The 13,395-nt window shown below is 27.7% G+C and overlaps 3 protein-coding genes across 6 annotated transcripts; 1 reads left to right on the top strand and 2 right to left on the bottom strand.

Moving 5' to 3' along the window:
• Positions 1 to 644: 644 nt before the first annotated feature.
• LOC124422646 (transmembrane protein 185A) lies at positions 645 to 4,490 on the top strand. 3 transcript variants are annotated; one of them, XR_006941895.1, is made up of 7 exons: positions 645 to 906; positions 1,184 to 1,529; positions 1,607 to 1,906; positions 1,988 to 2,111; positions 2,187 to 2,412; positions 2,493 to 2,572; positions 4,025 to 4,490. XR_006941895.1 is itself a non-coding variant. In XM_046959400.1 (6 exons), exons 1-5 carry the CDS (start codon positions 869 to 871, stop codon positions 2,396 to 2,398), a joined length of 1,020 nt encoding a protein of 339 aa, XP_046815356.1. In that variant the 5' UTR covers positions 646 to 868; the 3' UTR covers positions 2,399 to 2,412; positions 2,493 to 4,490. The 3 variants fall into 3 exon arrangements, 1 of the variants encoding a protein (XP_046815356.1); XR_006941894.1 differs by having other exon boundaries at positions 2,658 to 4,490; XM_046959400.1 differs by having other exon boundaries at positions 646 to 906; positions 2,493 to 4,490.
• Positions 4,491 to 4,655: 165 nt separating this feature from the next.
• On the bottom strand, positions 4,656 to 7,463 carry LOC124422492 (F-box/LRR-repeat protein 3-like). 2 transcript variants are annotated; one of them, XM_046958989.1, is made up of 5 exons: positions 7,325 to 7,463; positions 5,958 to 6,153; positions 5,628 to 5,847; positions 5,248 to 5,493; positions 4,656 to 5,147 (listed from the first exon to the last, which is right to left on the bottom strand). In XM_046958989.1, exons 2-5 carry the CDS (start codon positions 6,151 to 6,153, stop codon positions 4,976 to 4,978), a joined length of 834 nt encoding a protein of 277 aa, XP_046814945.1. In that variant the 5' UTR covers positions 7,325 to 7,463; the 3' UTR covers positions 4,656 to 4,975. The 2 variants fall into 2 exon arrangements, with proteins under 2 accessions (XP_046814945.1, XP_046814946.1); XM_046958990.1 differs by lacking the exon at positions 7,325 to 7,463 and adding an exon at positions 6,292 to 6,351.
• Positions 7,464 to 9,781: 2,318 nt separating this feature from the next.
• LOC124422843 (mitochondrial carnitine/acylcarnitine carrier protein-like) lies at positions 9,782 to 13,078 on the bottom strand. The gene is made up of 5 exons (XM_046959778.1): positions 13,042 to 13,078; positions 12,765 to 12,916; positions 11,641 to 11,818; positions 10,667 to 10,737; positions 9,782 to 10,084 (listed from the first exon to the last, which is right to left on the bottom strand). The coding sequence occupies exons 1-5, from the start codon at positions 13,076 to 13,078 to the stop codon at positions 9,782 to 9,784; spliced, it is 741 nt and encodes a 246-aa protein (XP_046815734.1).
• Positions 13,079 to 13,395: the final 317 nt, after the last annotated feature.

Below are 13,395 nucleotides of genomic sequence, written 5' to 3'. Positions count from 1 at the left end.
AATTTCGTATGGCTATTGGTCGAAATTACGTGATTTGTTGATTCAAATTTATTGCTTTTTTACTGCATTCAGAACTAATATCAAGGACAATAATATCAAAAGTAATTTAAAAAACGAAATTTAATGAATTAAAAATGAAATTTAATGGATTTTATTAAAAATTGATTGAAAAAATATTTTTGGAGATATATACTAAAAATTATTAAAGAACTTACAAGAAAAGAGGATCAATTATATTAATTTATAAACAATGTCTAAAAGTTCTATTTTTTTTTTTTCCTTTTTTTACTTATTTTTTCCTTTGTCTAGATTTAAAGTAATATTTAACATTTTATTTTCGTTTTCTTAAACCGTACAAGATTTCTTTTTTTAAGATTATAAGATCTCGCGAAATAATTTCTTTTTATAAAATAAAATGAAATTCGTGAAGATAATATTCTATTATCAAGAATTAGTCAAAATATCAAATCTTACAAAGATTATTATTCAAAAAAATTGCAGATATTATCAATAACTACAAATATAAGAAAATGATAATTTCTAATCGCTAGAAAATATATACGAAATATACACGTATACATGTATATGATAAATTGAAGTTTCGTATACTCACGAAGTTTTCTACTATGTATACGTATATCGAATGTCGACAGCTGGTAGTGGTGGCCTTTGGCTACTTTCAGTGCGCTTCGAATTTTACATGCGATACTATGTAATTTATTTTTTATGCAGGACAAATGCATGAGCCACTCTCCGTGATTTTCTGCAATAGACTGCGCGATAAATGAAAAATTACTCGTGGAATGTTCAGAAAAATTTATAAATATCATCAAAAAAGATTTGATCTTTCGTGGCAGTGCTGATAAATATGAATCTGCAAACACTTTTCCAAGATTTTAATCCAAGGTAATCCTTCTTGTCTTAGTATTTAGATCTCGATCTTATTCTAAATTTATCAATCAGTTCTTTGTGATACGTTTATGTGAATATCAAAAAAGGAAAAAATTATTTCTATTGTGTTTAAATAATAACAAAGGATATACAAAAATATAAATATTTAATCTGTATGTTACATTTTTTTAATCGTTATAATAATAATAATAAATGATACAGTAGAAGAATGATTGTGCATTAAAATTCATTATTTATACTTTCTTTTTTCTTTTTTTTTTTGATTTTATAGCAAATTTTTAGTCTACTCATGTTTGATGATATTTACTGCTTTGTTCGCTCTTCGATTGGACGGTTTCATAGAATGGAGTTACTGGACAATATTTAGTCCAATTTGGTTTTGGAAAGGTATGGTAATATTGGGTGCTACCATTGGAAGTTATGTGTGGTGGAGACACCCACATTCAAGATTGGAAGGAGATGCCTATGTTCATTACAAGGCAATGTTGATTACTTTGGCATTACATTTGATCTTGTTAATGTTCGAATTATTAGTGTGTGACAAACTGGAATCTGATAGGCATTTATGGATATTAGTGTTTATACCACTGATTTTCATCTCTGTTGTATCTATAGCTGTATGTATTATTTATTTGTTTATTTAGTTACTACAGATTATATTTATATATTGACTGTTATCATCTTTATACTTTAGGTTTGCATTTGGGCTGTTAAACACGATAGGTCTTTCGAACTTGAACTATTCTGTGCAGTCAATGTATTACAATTTATCTTTTTGGCACTAAGACTAGATAGCTTTATTACTTGGAGTTGGGAGGTAGTATTTGTACCTCTTTGGGCACTTCTTTGTTTGTCTCTAGTTGCTGTTCTATATGCAATAGTGTTTGCTGCTGTTTTATTAAGAACACCTCAAATTAATGCAAGGCAAAGGCGGACATCTTTAAATTCAGCACTAGCATATACATTTCTTGTAGTCCCAATTTTAGTATTTCAAGTGAGTAATAAGAAAATGAATATTATATGTCGATTGATTAATATTAAATTTTTTAAATTATTTATTGTTTTATTTTATCAGGTACTATTAGCAAATAAATTGGATGGTGATATTTCTTTAAATTATACAACAGTGGCAATGCCTCTTCTCATATCTCACATGACACTTATCTTCATGTCTTTTGGAGCAAAAGGAGGAAATAGATGTAAGGAATGATAATGTATTTAAACATGTGTAAATCTTTAATCAATCTGTAAAAACATATTTTCATTTTTTATAGGGTGGTTTGGTATTAGAAAAGATTTCTGCCATTTTCTGTTGAGCCTATGTCCATTGCTTCAAGAATATGGTAACATTTCTTATCAACCAAGAGGTGATCAAGATCAACCACCATCTGAACCAATGGTTAGTGAAAAGAATGAGAAGCACATAAAAAAAATCGACCTAACAAAACCTGTAGTGCCTATAATTTCCATAGACATGCCTGATTGATCAAATTGGCCTAGGTATACATATATTTTAATAATCTCATTTATATATATTAGATTAATATTTCCAAGTTAACACGCTTTGCATTACATTACAGAATTTATCTTGAACATTAATACATTCTCTTCAACGTTACTAGTGGATTCACATGCCATGTATGTAACATAAAATAGAGAGGTGGGTATATAATTGTACATTAAATTATACATACAAAATTGTTATTTTCGCTACACTAGATCTTATAAAAAATTGTTATTGTTAGTTTAACATGCGCCAGGGCAATCGTGATGATCATGTTATGCATCTTGTTATTGGAAATTGAAATTTAAACATGTTCAGAAGAGCATTGTTTGTTTTATATAATACAAATTAGAAAGGTAATTATGTTGCCCCTATTTGAAATAAAGGGTGAAACAAATTTTTGTTTGCATAAAAATTAAAGTAATTGGCCCCTAAAATATATTATAGTTTAATTGTTATGGTGCTCAATATGATAATGATTTTAAGTCTATCTTAGCTTCTGCATATTTGATCACTTAATTTGTGTTTAGCATAAGTAATTGACCCGTCCATTTATTTCAATAATTCTATTTTAAAATATAAATCTTTTTTCCTAATAGTTTACTGTTTCTTATCTATCAATTGTAAATCATATTATGATAATATAATGTAGTTGGCCTGTGTTGAAAATAGTTTATATATAAATTAATACATTAATTACAATAACTATGTCTATGATGGTGCTAAAAATCGATTGTGGTATACTGTAATAATGAAACGCTTAAAAATTTGTTCATTCGCAATTATTGTTGCAACTCATTTTTCGTTCTTCTAAAAAGATTTTGTTTCATTCAAATAGGTAGTTGCATATAAAGAACAAATAATTATTGTATATAGGATATATTTACCAATACAAAGTGGGTTGAAGCAGACATTAATGACAACATCTTTCTTAGAATATTTTTCCTAATCATCCATTACAAATGATATATTTTTAAATAAGTTTAACAATCAGTTTCTATTGATATCTAGTAGAAATACGTGATGTACCCATAAATACATATATATTTTCAGTATAGATTAAGTTCTGTACTACATTATGTCTTCAAAAGTGTCAAAAACAAAGTACAAAAATTATGACACATGCAATTGTTCACAGTATAAATATATATATGTATATATATATATTCAGACACATATTTATATTTGCGTAACATGGACATCATGAAATTTTTGTAACAATGTGTTCCTGCAACATTGCAAAAAGTGCAATATTGTATAATATATATAATTCGCGGTTGTGATACACAAAGTTCTATCATTAAATGTTATTACATTTCATGATTAAGTATGGGTACATGCACATTAGAAATTAAAAGGCTTTGTTACTTCCAATTCAATATTTGAGTACTTGCTATAAATATTTTAGCCATATCGATATATATACATATACTAATGATTTATTCGATATGAAAAATTTTATTATACTTTGATGATTTAGATCGAGTGATATATTCTTTCATAAAATTATTTCTTATACAGACGAATTATTGTATTAAAATATTTTGTATCCTTACATTATTGTAAACTTCGTTATTAGCTGAAATATGTGAATTGTTCAAATGTTAGGTACTTCATGAGGCTTAAAAACAAAGAGATTGGATTTACTGGCTGGGATACAAGACTGAGCACCTCGCATCTTTACAATAATATTGGCAAGATATAAAAATGAAAAGATTACATATATATAAATTTAGAAAATAATAATCGGAAACAATTGTTAACGTTTTTAGGAATCATATCTTTAAATGCCCAATTAATTCTTGTGTTATATTGTAGAAAAATGTACAAACCTCGTTGCATTACAATAATATTGTGTGTGTATGTGCGCGTGCGTATGTGTGTATTATATTAGATACTGTATAATATGTATATATATATATATACATATATACATGTATACATATATATACATATATATTATGCATATCGGTTATGAGCGATGGTTATCATGAATAATCAGTGATATTATTTTATTTTATATATATATTACACAGTAAGTCCATTATAATCTAATAAAGTTTATATTTTTTGATATCAATGAATACGATTAATTTATATAACAAAGTATCTGTGTATATATATATATATATATATATATATATATATATATATATATACAGATACTTTATATACAGATATATATATATATATATATATATATATATATATATATATATATTATCTAAAATATCGATTTAAACTGAAAACACTAAACACATAATGAAATACAGAATATTATTGGCCTTAAATATTAAAATAGTATTAATACATTGACATTTTTATAGTTAAAAATACTGCAAACTTCTAACACAAACAATATGTATGTACATTGTATTATTCAATGATCTATAGCCTAAATAACTTATCGGTACAAAAAGTAAAAAACAGATATCCTTGGGTTTTGATTATCACTTATACGTATAGTTTTCTCGTACGTATCATTTATCACATCGCATAACGTTTTAAATTAACGTCATTTATCCTTATTATTTCAACATTTCTCGTTATTTAATCATTTCACCATAAAGGTATATATTCAGGTACCCAAGTGTCTCCAAGGAGAGAAGAAACCTTGGCTGTTACATCCAAGACATCCAATTCTGAATTCTCTATTAAAGATGTCTCCCGGATATAAAGTATTTTTAAGCGTTCGGCGCATAAGGTAACAAATTCTAGAAGACCCGTACAACTAAAAGATAAACAATTATTAGAACAAAATTATGCTCGATCTATTTCCATGGAGAACATCCAAATATTGACGTTAACGATTTTAGTTATTATTATAATACCTAATTTCACAATCACCCAAACCAATGGCATTAAGATGAGGACATCCTCTAGCAACGTTAATTAAAACATCATCAATAAGGCCAGGTCCGTAAGCAGCTATAACCAGTTCCATTAATCGCGGACAATAACTATGAATTCTCAATGCTATTGACTCCGATGGCGCTTCTCCAAAATATAAGTGCGTCACTGGAATATGTGATGTGAAAAGGGATTCGTGTTCTTCTTCATCAGTTATGTAAGACAATCTAAAGACAAAAATGATTACTTATATCAATAATACGTTACTTAATATAACTGTGATTAATCATTTTATTTCGTTTTTTAAGATCATCAACGAAACTCGAGAAGAAAATGACATAAATATACATTGGCCACTTACAAAACGAGATTGATGTTTGGAAACCGATCGACGAATGTTGTCCACACTTTTTCATCGATAACAGGAAGTGGTCTTGTTTCAGAATGTATTTCTATTTTTAATGTCTCCAAATTGATTTCTTTTTCGGTGCACAAAGCCATCAGTAAATCGTCGCTTAATAAAGTATAAGACATGGATAATTCGCGAAGACATCGACAGTGATTCACCAACGTTAGTATATCTGAAAAATTATTTTACAATTTTATTATTTTTTTTTTCAATTTTTTATATTATTTCGATATTTTCTTTTTTCATTTAAATCTAAAAAAAAGAAAAATAAAATGAACTTACCTTCCGGCAACAAATGCGGTGAACCTCTGATCCTCAAAAGTTGAAGACTCTTCGTCCACGCGTTGTCCTCGACTTCCCGACGTTCCTTCCTCTGCTCTACCGTTGTCTTCTCGTTCGACAATGTCAACGCGGTATTGAAGCCTTCACTGTCAATATCGAGGTACGTCGATTTCGACGTATTTATAAGTGCCAACATCTATAAAATCAATGCACAAAATGAATCAAATCAATGCACAAAATGGATCAAACAAAACACGAAAGAAATAAAAGTGAAAAAGAAAAAGAAATGTAGAAATAATAAAAAGAATAAAATTATAATCACTAGATTCTCTACCTTTAAAATATATTTAATTGAACAATTTTTCTTCTTTGATATAAAAAAAAAAAAAAAAAAAAAAAAACGAAAATGCTTGCAGAAACAAAGCTATGAATACATTCAAGCGTAAAAACGAGTTAAACTTTAATCACGAAGAAGGAAGATAAATCGAAGATTCGTCGCCAAGTGGCGAAGTCTTTTCACCAACTACCTAGGAAAGATCAAACACCAAGAAAAAGCGAAAGGAGGATTGGAAAGGCACGTAATCATTGTGTAAGTTCACCATTGATCTCAATTTGTACAGGGGATGAAGTCAAGAAGAGAGTGGGGAGAGGAGAAAGACAGGAGTTTTCTACTTAGAGAAAAAGGGAGAGGGGACCGGTCTGACCGCTACACGTGAGGATATGGACCAAAAGGAAACACTCTATTGGCCAAGTATTTTACTCTGGTGTTAGTATAAGCGAGAAGGTACAGTAAAAGTACTGCAAAACGGGTCAGGGACTTGTTCGGAGTATACTAACAGCAAGAATCTAGTAGGACACTCACGTGCTTCTCTTCGCCGTTCACGTGTACACTCGTTTTTACTTTAAGATATTTTTTATACGATTTCTTCGTTATATTTTATATATCTTTTGAATATTGAATCGTGTAAAAAAGCTAAAAAAATATTTGTGATCTATTTATCTATTTTATATATGTGTATATGTTTAATAAATCATTATTGGTTTTTTTCCTTTTTTTTTCTCATCATAGATAGTTTTTGATATTTGACTGATAATTGTAAGAAAAAAAATAATTGTAAGTGTTAATAATCAAACTAAGCAATAGGAGAAATCGTTTTAATTTACGTCCCTGACACGGATACGCAGAACCCGTATCGACTCACGTGTATGAAAAGCAATTTAGTAGGGACCTCAGTAAAAGGTATTCGGAGTAAAAGCTATAGTTGAATACTTGGCAGGAAGTAAATGGAATTCACGATACTACATTCATATTCTTGGATATACGTATCTAGGAAGAATTACGTGCAGAGCGTAAATCATTGCATTACTTGTAATTTTGTTTGATTTCAGAGTCCGTAAGGTTTTCCGCTATTGCAGTTAAATAAAGATGATACGACGAAGAAAATACACCGTTCGTTTTGTTCCAATATATCTTTGAAATAGCGCATGTATCTTTCACGTCTTTTTTCTTCAGCATGGTTTAGAAACTTTCTCTAACATCTGCAAAAGAAGTAACTTTTCTACAATCAATATATTCAATGTATGTATTCTACAATACACACATTTATTTATTTAATTATAAATTGTTTTTATCGTTAACAATAAATTTTCTATTTCGTATACAAGATAAAAATATAATGAATAAAAATATTAATACATTAGGTATTAGTTATTAAACTTTACTCAATTATTTTAATGTAAGTTAACGTAAATGTGAGTTTGTCAAGTTATTAAAGAATTATTATTATTATTTAAGAAATGAAAAAAACATATTATGCATTAAATGAATAATTCATTAGTGATAGTACGATTTATATATCATACATATACATATGTATATATTGAATATAAAAGACTGCCTAATAAGCGCGATCCTTTGATTTACGGCTCTTAGATACATTTAACATATAAGTTTAACTAATTAGTTTGTATATATGGGTTTGGAATTGTGATATGAATTTTCTTCGATAAATACTTCGATCATTTACTTTTTCGATTTTTCACAAACATTGTAGAAATATTTTTCAATCAATTCGATTGATTCAATCTATTTGATTCACACGTCAGTCAGTCATATTCTATATTAAGAAAGTGATTTTTGTTTTCTTACTGTAAAGCTCATATGTTATATTAAATATAAATTAATAACACATCTACATACTTCTATTATTTTTCTCATAATTAAAAAAAAAGCGATATTTTATAAGCCATCAGATTCGAACTAGATTACTGTACTTAGATTACTTAGATTACTTAGATTACTTAGTTTACGATAAAATTGAAATTACATTCCAAATTTGCAAATGGCTAATAAAAAAAAAATTGACACATTCTTAATTAGATCGTAGAATGATAATAATTGCAATTATGTTTCCCGTAAAAACAAAATTACATAATACGACTAACAAACAAAATTATATGGCTAATAAAAAAAAATAAAGAAAATGATAAATTCTTAATTTGATTATATAATGATGGAAAACTTTTTGAAAACGAATTAAAATGGATTTAAATGAGCGATACGTAATTATCGACGTTTGGTCGTTCATTTGAGTCCAGAAAACGTAATATATACATACATAAGCACGTACATGCGTATTCCACGGGTCGTGGATTTAGCGTGCACGTGCCTCGACGCTCACGTGTGCCGTTGATATTTCAAATACGTGGTCGATCAAGCCGCCTGCCAGCCAAAGAAATTCTTCGTCTATCGGAAAATACGCAACGTTTATAATCACATTCTTTCACTTTAACATTATAGTAGATAATTCTATGAAAGTATCGTTTACACGTGAATAATACCCTGCTATCTTTTCAATATTTTTTCTTTTCTTTTATCAAAATTGCCATTTGTAACATGAACGAAATACTTCTTATATTATATACTAATGTAAAATTGAGTAAAAATCTACTTGATTTTCTTTCTTTTTATTTTGTTATTTTTAATTATTTATTTAATCTTTTTTCATGAAACGGAGAAATCAAAGAATGGTGTCGTTAATATCACTTTTAATAAATATTATTAAATAGATTTGTATAATATTTACATATTGATTATCAAATTTACATGTTATAAATGGGCTAATTGAAGTTATCGATTCGAACAACGGATGCATCGCTATGGTTTATGATACGTATATGATTTAAATACGATATATATAAGGACGATTACTTGCAAAATTAAACGTCATGCAATATAAAAAAAATAAAAGAGAATTTTTATATATATATGTATATATATATTTATATAGTAAACGTAGACACATTAATAGATGTAGCTAATTGTTTATTACGTTAACAGATTTGTTTAAACATTTACTTAGATTTATCGAATACGATTTTACCTCGAATAAACTGCGAATTTCCAATGATTAGTGAATTTTACGTTAACAAGTTCTACAAATTTTTCAAACAAAATTCAAAACGTCTCGTACGAAAAAAATTGACAACGATCGCGATATCATCGATCACTTTCCTCTTATAAAGAAACAGGCTTTTTCTTTTTATTTAATTATTGTTATACATTTTTTAATTTTTTCTATGTTTCTTTGTTATTTTTCGAAGCAACGTTACGTGTTACACACACTTCGCTTGATCGACTGACACGAATGAAACGTTTCTCGGTTTTTCACGACTGCGCAATGTACGTGTCGATTAAACAGATTTCTTAGTTACCAACTTCTTAAACATAACATGTGCATACAATAATAAATTATTGATCAGTAAATATATACAAATCTATAATCTATGTCTCGCAAAGATAAGATCGAATTTGTATCTATTTATCATTTGCTTTCTTTTTCTTTTTTTTTTTTATGCAATTTATCCATAATATTAAAGGCGAACTCAAAACCATAGAAGCCAGCAGCATTTGCTATAAATGCCCGTACCATGACTGTTGTCACTCCTCTATAAAGTGCCAGAAATCCTCCTTCTTTCATTATAATAGGAAAAACAGATCTGATACCACGAGGATATGTTTTTATTGGTGAAACTTGTAATCGTGTCTTTATTGCATCAGCAGGCAAACTGATGAGCCAAGTCATTACTCCTGCCATACCACCAGCCAGTAGAGGTTGCCACGTTATCTTAGTAAAGGAATAAAATATTAGAATAAAATGTATTAGATATACAATGTATTTTATGATAGAAAAAATATCTAATGAAAACGTTATTTTGTTTGATGGGCAAAACAAAAGACTTTTTTTCAAGATCATTTTTAAGGTCGATATTTCAAGGTCATCGAAATATTTTCTTTTTCGATAGGAGTATTTTTAGCGAGAAGAAATAATAACTGTGGTCAGGACGAATCCGACTATATATAATTCTATGATCTCCATCCGAGTGACGTCGAATAAAAAACAAAAAAAAGAAATTTACGAAAGTTGGACTATCGATGCAAATAATAAATACCTATGATAAAAAGATTAATGAAGAAAAATTTATTTTAACGAGTCTTCATCAAAATGTTGTCCATCGACTTCAATATACATTTCTCTAAACGATTAATGCACGATTCTACGCCACTCCTTGTTTACTTATTTACTGATATTAGCAAATGCAGTTCTAATACATTCTTTCATGTTTTCCTGTATTTTGGAAAAACTGTCTCATAAATTATTGATTTAATCAAACGAAAATATTTGGTAAAAGCGCAGCTGATCGAATACCTGCATCACGATCGATTCAACACTAGACCGGCTATTGATGTGTTGTGAGCCAAATATCTGTTGTTTTAAATCTACATTAAATATGTTTGAGATGTGGAAATGTTTTTTAACAATTCAATTTTTATGAATTTTTTTTTAACTTAAGGTCATGTAAAAAACATTCAACACGATAAAAATATATAGTCTAATTGATAAAGGAAGAAGTTCGATGGCCTTGAAATATCGACAAAAATGATCTTGAGAAAATTGTTTGCCTATCATAATATTTGGCTCTTTCAAACAAAATAATGTTTTCCTTCGATGTTTTTTCTTATTATAAAAAATAATTAAGATATTCAAAATGTTCTGGTTAAGTGGAACACCCTGTATTATAAACAATATGTATGTTTATTATATAATATATGAATGTATACACAAGGTGAGCCACATAAAATTTTATCAACATGTATCATTTAATAAAAATAATGATAAAATTAATAATTGATATTTGCAAAAGTTTCAATGATAACAAATTGCAATATTTAAATCGGCCAATTTTTTTTATATTAAAACTTACTTCTTCCGAGGAGTTTAAAAGAAATCCCATGATTCGTTCATAACTATAAAAGTATGTGATACAGGATGGTATATCTCGTAACAAAGTGGCACAGGTACCTAAATAAATATTTCGTATTCCACCTTCTTGAAATAATTTTTTTGCACAATCACTGAAACCTTTGTACTTCTTCTTCGTTCCTACATTCCTCTTTTCAAAGGTTTAAAATAAAAAAGAAAAAAAAAAAAAAGAAAAAGATAACGAGGAAAGAAATGCAATTTTATTTTAATATAAACGAGAATATTGTTTCTTTTTTTTTTTTTTTATTGATCAAGACATTTAGATACTCCCGTATTATGAAAAATAATTCGAATGATATTTCGAAAAGGTTAACATATTTGCAATAGCTGTACTTGTGATTGAAGAAGGCACTTTATACGTTCGCCAGGTGCTGCTATGATGGTCGTGCATGCTCCACTGAGCATTCCTGCGAATAATAATTGTATATCCGTGAATTTTGTTTGACCTGGTTTACTAACAAGTAATTTGCCAGCACCAAAAGAAAAGAAGCCGATAGCCGATATTGGAATGACGGTTATCAAAGGTGCTGATATACCCTATCAAGTGTAAATAAATAATCATTATTTTCTTTTTATTTATGTTTTCTCTAATACCTTTAAAGTGGTCAGTCCTTTGTTATTGTTACTATTATTCTTATTGTTATTGTTATTATTGTTATTATCAAGAGTACATTTTTATGAAAAATTTTTATTTAGAAATTATGTATAATATGTCAGGTAAATCACGATCAGCTTACTTAGATAATTCCGTTATCAATAGGCTAATTGGAAATTCTTTTAATAGGATATAACATTAAAGAGTTTTTAAGATGATTGTAATAAATTATTTTTCCAATTCTTCTTTTTTCTGGAATTTTCAGTCACGTGTTTATTTATTTTTTTTTTTCTAGATAAACCTATAATTCTTTATATATGTTAGAGGATATTGAGACGAATTTTAAGCTAAGAAAGAGCTAAACATTGATTTATTTTTGGTCTAAGCAAGTGTATTGTAAATAATGGATACTGTTCTGAATATAGTTTCAATTAAGGTAAAGGATAATTACTTTGAAGAGAATTATTTTAATTCAGATAAAAAAAGAAATATATTTGCAAAATTTGTCTGAAATATATTCATTAAAATATGGATGTAAAAAACATTATAGGTTTATTTATAATAATAATAATACTAATAAAAATAATAATATTAACAATAAAAATAACAAGAACACCAACATAAACACAAACAACAACAACAACAATAATAATAATAATAAAACTTAAGTGACTTTAAAAATTCATTGTCAGAAAAAAAGTTGACAAAAAATTTACTATAAATTTAATATAACTTAAGCTGATATACTTAACATTTCGTGGTTTACTCAGTATCTTAAAATATTCTTATATATCTCTCTTTCTCCCCCCCTTTCTCTCTCTCTCTCTCTCTCTCTCTCTCTCTCTCTCTCTCTTTCTGCAATGCATTTAAAAGTAATTCATTATTCACCTTGTATAAACCAAAAGGTCCTTCTCTTCTAATGAGATTCCTAACTAGATGGTATATATTTTTATCCGTATTTTGTGCCATTTGTAATTGAACTTTAATAGTATCGAACGGATGGCCAACAACTACAACACATAAACCTCCAAATGCTCCTCCTTATTAAAAACGAATAAAAATTATTATTAACTAAATAAATTATTCAAGATATATATATATATATATATATATATATATATATATATATATATATAATCGTATTAAGGTTAATTATACCTCTCACCTATCAAATATTGTAAAGGAATATGTTCCTTTAACATGCTATTAATCGATATGTCTTATATTTTCTGAAATGGGACTTTTTATTATCATCAAATACAAACATGTTTGCCAATAAAGCATAATTCAATTGCATTAAAACACATATATATAAACAAGATATAATATTAAAGAAATCAACATATTGTGTGTATGTGTGTGTATGTATGTATGTGTAAGTAATATCGAAAGAGAAAGAACCGTTTAAAATATCGGAATCGTTAGATATCGAAATAACAATCTTTCGATTTTCGAGTTAAGAAAGGACGAAGAATCGTTATTTTAAAATTGATCTGATTGGTAGAATATTTTAATTTTG

The sequence above is a fragment of the Vespa crabro genome, chromosome 3 (assembly GCF_910589235.1).
Source record: "Vespa crabro chromosome 3, iyVesCrab1.2, whole genome shotgun sequence".
Lineage (NCBI taxonomy): Eukaryota > Metazoa > Arthropoda > Insecta > Hymenoptera > Vespidae > Vespa > Vespa crabro.
This window is presented reverse-complemented; position numbering and strand designations above follow the sequence as displayed.